The following is an 8,012-nucleotide window of genomic DNA, read 5'->3' on the forward strand; positions in this document are numbered from 1 at the left end:
GAGCTTGCTCTCCTGATGAGCTTGTTCAGCCTTTTAGAATCCACTTTTGGATTTTTACCGAACCCATCAGAAAAGGCGGGAGCAAGCTCTTTTCCTTAATGTTTTACGTTACAGCTCATTTCCCTAGAGTGCTGATGAACTTAATTAGGGCCTTTCAGCAAAGCTCCTAATTGCCAGAGGAGCGTGTGTGTTGCCGCTAGCAGATAACAGTTAGCTTGGGATCAACAGAAACGTGTTTCTCAGCATCCACCAACCACACAGTCAGGACTGAGCGGAGGCAGAGGACAGTTACTGGAGGTAATGGCTTTTCCAAGCTTGTGGTGTCACGTCCCCGAGTTTATTATTTTTTTCTTCTCTTATCTTTTTGCTCTTATGGACACCCCAGGGGTATCATGGTCCCACTACATCAGTTTCAGTGTGGACGTATCTCTGACAAAACCAGATCTGTCCGCCGACCTGGTGCCAATGTATTCCACTCCAGCAGGCACGGTAGAAGAGATCTCGTCGATATGTTTGGCAAGGACAGGTCATATCAGGTGCATTTCCAACACATTAAACACAATGGTTGTGTTTTTTTTCAGCTTTTTAATGCCTCTGACTGAAGCCAGTATACAAAGTGATCCTGTACAGTGGGGACTAGGCAGGATACTTCCTGGACAGGACACTACATCATCACACGGTACACATGTATACACTCACACATGGGTCAGTTTTCACAGAGGCTAATTGACCTACTAGTATATTTTTGCCCTGTTGGAGGAAACCCACGCAAACATGGGACAAACATACAAACTTCAAGTAGATCTGGATTTGACCCCAGTGCTCCAGCACTGTGGGGAACCACTGTTTTGTCCTATTAATATTATATTTGTAGAATTCCCTTTTAAATATTAAGTTCAAATTGTTTAGTTTAGTGCTATACTGGAAACGAAAAAGATATCAAAATTCTGGGGAAACTTTGTCTTCTGGGCAAACGTATAAAAAACACAGCCGAAACGTTTTGTTTGTTTTCTTCTCTTTTCTGCATAGAATAAACCTTTAGCTATTCCATATATAATGCATTACAGAAACCGACATGTGAAGTAGTTCCCCGCTAATACTGTTCAATTTTTTCAGGATGCTATTTGAGACTCCAAAAAGTGGATGAGTAAGCCAATCGGAATCCTACAATAAAAAATAAAAACTATAATTATGAACAGCATTGAATTCTAATAACACAATTAGGAACACAAACACTGTACATAAAGTTCCTCTACAGCGCTGATTCGCCCTCGTTTCGTTCCGTGCAGTTTGTCTTTCCTCGCACACCGTATCACGTGTTAACCTCGATGAGGTCAGAGAGAGGGCGGGGGTCAAACTAGCACGTTTGCCGGAAAGACAGGATTTGTGCGTTTGCTGTGGTCAAGTGTAGCCTGATTGCAAACACAAGCTCCGTAATGTTTAAAATTGAAGGCCTGGGTCCCAAAATGGACCCCGAGGAGATGAAGAAGAAAATGAGGGAAGACGTGATCACGTCAGTGAGGAATTTTCTGATCTACGTAGCGTTGCTCAGAGTCAGTGAGTATCATTGCTCCTCGTCGGGTTTCAAGGCATCGTGTCCTTGCCTTAGTTCTTGTCATTCACTTCTGGTCATCTTTAGAAGATATCCTGCAAATGATGGAGATATACGGGGGCGGAACTGCTGAATATTTTAATGAGAGCGAGTTTTGTGTTCAGTACGCCGCTTTCTTTAAAACAAAAACATTTTTTCTCGTTTCAAGGTGAAAAGAATTGATACATATGGTAAAACTTCTAATTAATTTCCCAGAATAACTATGTTCTAGAGTAGTCGAATTATGTGTAGGGAAACAACTACAGAGCTACTAGCTCTCGCCTTCATTTTATTCCAGGTCCTGACAGTAGGGGGAAGTGTTTAAAAGCCCTTGGCGTGTCTTGTTAGGAAATCTCTGCATACACCTGGTCTATAACGCTATGATAACATTCCTGTTTAAAATATTATAGTGATTTTATTCAAAGCTTAATCTGTTACAGTCTTGTGTACCCAAATGAAGTGCAAAACTTGTTTTAACAAATTTTAAATTGTCTTTGGCAATACTAGATTGTTCCAGCCTTTAGAGTGACACATGGTGTTGAAGCTCATTTTTGTGTTTCGTATTAGAATGGTTAACTGTTTGACAGTGAACAGTGGTTGTAGTTTTTTGGCCAATATATCACCCTGCAGCTCACAATTGGCAGCCCACTGAAGCTCAGCAGGTGTGGGCCTGGCCAGTACCTCCTGGATGGGAGATTCCTTGAAAGGCTGAGGTTGCTGCTGGAAGAAGTGTTAGTGGGGCCAGTAGGGAGCGCTCACCCTGCGATCTGTGTGGGTCCTAATGCTGCAGTATAGTGATGGGGACAATATGCTGAAAAAAAATTCACTGTTCTTTGGAGGAGACGTAAAACCAAGCTCACCCTGTGGTCTGTGTGGGTCCTAATGCCCAATCGAAATGTTGGGGACACTGTACTGTAAAAAAGGTGCTTTCCTTTGGATAAAATGTAAAATCGAGCTCCTGTCTTTCTGTGGTCATTAAAAATCCCAGGGTGTTTCTTGAAATGAGTAGGGGTGTTACCCCAGTGTCCTGGCCAAATTTCCCCCTGGCCTTTACCAATCATGGCTTCCTGATGATCCCCATCTGTGAACTGGCTTCATCGCTCTGTTTTCCTCCCCACTGATAGCTGATGTGTGGTGAGTGTATGTTGGTACACTATGACTGCCATCACATCATCAAGAGTAGTTTATTGCCATATGTACATGTACATTGGATTTCTTAATCGCGCTGATCTGCCGGGACATACACAGTAGAACAGACAACACACCACGCAATGTTGGCATCAATAAATATGTTGTGGAAAAATAAATAAATATGTACTAGTGAGACCAGAAAAAATGGTAGACTATGTAAAAACTGTGTAGTGCAGATGTGTATTAAGGTACTGCAGTTAGCTGTTGAGGATGCGCACTGCAGTGGGGTAGAAGCTGTTCTAGAGTCTAGTGGTCCTTGCTTTAACAGTGCGGTACCGATTCCCAGAGGGCAGGGGAGAGAACAGCTTGTGGCTGGGATGGCTGTCTTTCTGAATGATGGATTGGGCTTTATTGCGACTTGCGAATCTCACCGATTGATAGTAAAGGTGGATGCTGCACATTGGTGGTGGTGGTGGAGGGGTCCCCATTACCTTTAAAACGCTTTGAGTGGAGTGTCCAGCAAAGCACTATATAAGTGTAAGGAATTATCAATACGCTGATAAGTAGCTCCAGCAGTTTCTGACAGTCGTTGTGGGCTGTGAGAAGACTGTTGAAGGGTGCCGGCAATCGATTACTCTCATGATGTGAGTTTCAGTTCTGAATTGCACACTGAGGAACATTCCTCAGCTCTTTCCATGTTTTTCAAACGAGTGCTAGCCTTGACCCATCCCCCTCTGCCTTCCCAGCGCCCTACGTCCTGAAGAAACTGGATAGCATCTGAAGAGTCTCGCTCTCCCGCCTGCGGAGGTCTTTCCCTGCGGCAGCTCAAGACAACAGCGCGGAGCCTCTGCTGGACCGGGAACATGTCGGAAATGCTGCCAGAGATCACCAGGACTGCTCAGTCCTTGGCTTGGGCTACACATCTGGTTCTGCCCTCTATCGTCACCTCATTGTTTAAAGGCTGCGATACCCATCATTTGTATGAATGGATCTCAACACTGTGCAACTCTCACAACACTGCAGGACTTGTGTGCTGATTTTATGTATTCTTGTTAATACAGGTCAATTACCCAATGATGTGTAACCCTTTAAAAATATTTCCCCATCTCACATACGAGTGAAATATAACAGAACAGCATGAGTTTTTTTTTAATTTGGGTTTTTTTTTTAAGGAGGGGTGAATCCAGCATCCTTTTCTTTGGGATAGCTTTTGTTTGTTTTAAAACCTCCTGCGCGGTGGCGTTATTTGACCGTAACGCCATTCCCATGAAGTGCTGTGTGAGTATTTATGTCGGCTGATTCTGACGGCGAAGGGGACGTGATTCCAGCCCTCGCTTGATGCAGCAATTTTAAATTCCACTCACTGCACCACAAGTCAAAATAAAAATGGTTCTTACGATTGCTGCTGTTCATTTGTTGTAATTCTTTAGTTGAGAATCAACCTTTAATATTACGAATACACCCAAAATGTTAAAGTAACTATTAATGCTCAGTTATTACATATTTTTTTACACACAGAATCTAAACCCTCTCAATACATGTGGAGGAGTTTAATGTCAATGTATTTGTACTACTGAACTTTGTCTATTTAATTGCAGTGATTCTCTGTGTAGAATCACTTCTGATGATGTTTTTCTACTTTAAGAAGACTGGAGTTGCTCTTAAGAGGAAGATAGGATAATCACTTTATTAGCCCTATACAATTTCTTGCAATTGGATTTCATCTTTTCGCATACCCCAGCTTGCTCTCCATGAGACACACAGACAGGGAGAAGCTTGGGGTCAGAGCGCAGGGTCAGCCATTGTACAGCGCCCCTGGAGCAGTTGGGGTTAAGGGCCTTGCTCAAGGGCCCAACAGAGTAGGATTCCTCTGCCAGCCACAGGATCTGAACTGGCAACCTTCCAGCCACAGACGCAGATCCTTAGCCACAGAGCCACCACTCCGCCCCCTCGGTTTTTAACTTTTGGTAAATCTTTAAAAAGAGGTAGAGTCATGGTTCCTCTTAGCTGATTAACTGTAGCTAATCCTAGGAACCACTACTTAATCTAATTACATTGCACTGGTGTTTCTACTGGAGGTGACTAAAGCCACCTGTATAAAACCCTCAGTATCCATTAGTTAAGTCTGTTATGATTGAACAGGGATTATGTGTTTTAATTAAAAATCACTGAGTAATTCCTGAGCATGTGTTCCTCAAGCAGAGGAATCAGTCTTGAAGTTCCAGATGGTTTCTGGTTTTTCTTTCCCCCTGAGCCCTAAATTACCTCATTTGAGCTCTTTATTGTCTTAAAATGATTTTCCTTGTTCATGAGAAGCTGGAGATTTAGAAAAAGGTGCTGAACAATGGCTCTTGAAATCCAGGTGTTAGTGGGGCCAGCAGGGGGCGTTCACCCTGTGGTCTGTGTGGGTCCTAATGCCCCATTATAGTGACGGGGACACTATACTGTAAAAAGGTGTTGCCTTCGGACATAAAACCTAGATCCTGACTCTCTGTGGTCATTAAAAATCCCAGGGTGTTTCTCGAAAAGAGTAGGGGTGTAACCCTGGCATCCTGGCCAAATTTCCCATTGGCCCTTACTAATCATGGCCTCTTAATAATCCCCATCTATGAATTGGCTTCATCACTCTGTCCTCCTCCCCACTGATAGCTGATGTGTAGTGAGTATACTGGTGCACTATGGCTGCCGTTGCATCATCCAGGTGGGGCTGCACATTGGTGGTGGTGGAGGGGAGTCCCCATTACCTGTAAAGCACTTTGAGTGGAGTGTCCAGAAAAGTGCTATATAATGTAAGCAATTATTATTATAAAGGGAAGTTATTACTCTCTAGCTGTTATGTGTGTCTGGATCAAACTACCTGTGGATGTGAACTCTGATGGAACCTCAAGGAATGGGTGAGATGAGATTTACTCGGACTTGCTTTCAAGTCACGACTGATGTTTCCTAGAGTAGATCAGGGGATCGTCATGTTGTATCGACTGTAAGCCTACTCACATAAAAATATATATTTTTATTGATATAGCATACAATACAATTTTTTGCAACTCAAAGTGCTTGTTACAAAATATTAAGTTAAAACAAGCAACAATAACAAATTAAAAGAACCATGTGCAAACAGTACAAATAGCCCTGAAATTATACAAGAAAAATCAAGTAAAAGCAAGAGTAAAAAAAATATGTTTTGAGCTGCCGTTTAAAAATATCCACAGAGCCAGCCTCTCTAATGTTTTTAGGAAATATTCAACTATTCCACAGTTTGGATGCGTAGTAGCAAAAGGCTGCCTCTCCAGTCATCCTATGCTTAATTTCTGGAATAATCTTTACAAATCGTGCGCTTGTTGCACTGGCCTTGATGGGATTTACAGTACGTACAGCTTCATCCATTACTTGTTTGAGCTCGGGGGGCTTGTCTATGAATCATACTGTACAAAGCGGACGGAGCAATGACCTGTACTTTCGTGACTAGCCCGCTGTGTTTGCCAGCCATAGCTCGTTCACCGTCTGAGCAGATTCCCACACACGTGTTCCAGTCAATTTCATGCCCACGGACAAAACGAAAAGTTGATCGCCAGTGACACGCTCGGGAAGAGGACGACATAACAATAAATCCTCATTAATGTCTCCCCTTTTCAACAAATCTGGCGTAAACAAGCATTGGTGCATCTCCGGAGACATCAGTGGTCTCGCCAGGTTGTAAAGAACAATACACACTAGATTTGATCTTAGCGATCACCTGCCCTTCCGCGTCTCTTGCCATACGCCCAGTGCGGTTAGACACGGTATCATTTCACTCTGGTATCACTGCTAGCTGCTCTGCAGCGCTTTTCCCCACACATGATTGAAACCGTTTCCTTAGCGCACGGTAAGAAAAACGTCTCACCTAACGTGTGTGGCTTCCCAGTTTTGGCAATCCAGTTAGCTATGACGAAAGACGCCTGAAGTGCCTTGTGGTTCACAGTGATGGCTTTTGGAGGTTAGATTGTTGGCCTCTTAGCTCCTGTAGCTTTCGTTCAAAAAAAAACTCAACATGTTTAGACTGCAAGGTCGAGTGTCTGGTCTGCAAGTGGCATAGCAATTTGGAGGGGCTTGAGACTTTCCTTTCCACAAACCACACATAGCAGTCGTGCAACCTCTCCATCACTTGTCTGTGTAAATCCGTCCTTTAGGTACCTTTCGTCGTATTTTCTCGTTTTCTTCGTTTTTTTTTTCCTGTTCGGAGTTTTCTGCTGTTTCTCCACATTCGTGTGTTTCTCCACATTATCTTAAGCTTTCATTCTTCCAGTGCCACCTATTAAAAAACGCTCCATTGCTAGGCTTATCACGACTATCTTGCGCAAAAGAAAAAAAAAAGAAATTAATGTAGAGCCGAGCAGGCTGGGAGTTGTAGCCGGGAGATGGTCTATGGGCTCGCAGAGTGACCACTAAGTCACCCTGCTAATGAAAATAGTCTTAACTATTTGCTGGTGTATATACTGGTAATTGTGAACCTCTTTTATTGTCCTTTGATGTGTAACCATCCTGAAAATGCGTACGTGTCCCGTTTACCGCCCTAGTGTGTGCGTTAACCTTTGGTTAATTCTGTGCGTTGCCTATTGCGCGACCCTCAGGTTAAGAACTCCAGAATTATAATAATAATTATTATGATTTAATAATAACTGCTTACACTTATATCGCGTTTTTCTGGACACTCCACTCAAAGCGCTTTACAGGTAATGGGGTCTCCTCTCCACCACCACCAATGTGCAGCATCCACCTGGATGATGCGACAGCAGCCATAGTGCGCCAGACTCATCAACTATCAGTGGGGAGGAGAGCAGAGTAATGAAGCCAATTCATAGATGGGGATTATAAGGAGGCCATGAATGGTAAGGGCCGATGGTAAATTTAGCCAGGACGCCGGGGTTAACACCCCTACTCTTTTCGAGAAACGCCCTGGGATTTTTTTAATGACCACAGAGAGTCAGGACCTCGGTTTTACGTCTCAACCGAAGGACGGCGCCTGTTTACAGTAATACTGGGGCATTAGGACCCACATGGACCGCAGGGTGAGCGCCCCCTGCTGGCCCCACTAACACCTCTTCCAGCAGCAACCTTAGTTTTTCCCAGGAGGTCTTCCATTCAGGTACTGACCAGGCTGACTGTTGAGATAAAGACGCTCCTCCGATTCACTCTGCAATGCCGAGGCTTGTAGTAACTTCCCACATTTCCAGAGTAAAAGTGCACAGCACGCATTGAGTAGTTCTGCCGCGCAGCTCCAATTGCAGGGCTTGGTTTTATGTCTCACTGTTAT

General features: G+C 43.7%; 1 protein-coding gene across 1 annotated transcript; it reads left to right on the forward strand.

The window, feature by feature from the left end:
- The first annotated feature begins 1,330 nt into the window (after nt 1-1,330).
- On the forward strand, nt 1,331-4,121 carry tomm5 (translocase of outer mitochondrial membrane 5 homolog (yeast)). The gene is made up of 2 exons (XM_088624223.1): nt 1,331-1,557; nt 3,469-4,121. Exons 1-2 carry the CDS (start codon nt 1,437-1,439, stop codon nt 3,501-3,503), a joined length of 156 nt encoding a protein of 51 aa, XP_088480349.1. The 5' UTR covers nt 1,331-1,436; the 3' UTR covers nt 3,504-4,121.
- The last annotated feature ends 3,891 nt before the right edge of the window (nt 4,122-8,012 follow it).

The sequence above is a fragment of the Lepisosteus platostomus genome, chromosome 1 (genome assembly GCF_059453375.1).
Source record: "Lepisosteus platostomus isolate fLepPlt1 chromosome 1, fLepPlt1.hap1, whole genome shotgun sequence".
Lineage (NCBI taxonomy): Eukaryota > Metazoa > Chordata > Actinopteri > Semionotiformes > Lepisosteidae > Lepisosteus > Lepisosteus platostomus.

What these genes read in the sequence shown, in the direction of transcription:
- tomm5 (XM_088624223.1), top strand. Translation starts at nt 1,437, where the DNA reads ATGTTTAAAATTGAAGGCCTGGGTCCCAAAATGGACCCCGAGGAGATG. An exon ending in CGTAGCGTTGCTCAGAGTCA is followed by an intron (nt 1,558 to 3,468) that starts GTGAGTATCATT and finishes CTGCCTTCCCAG; the next exon opens with CGCCCTACGTCCTGAAGAAA.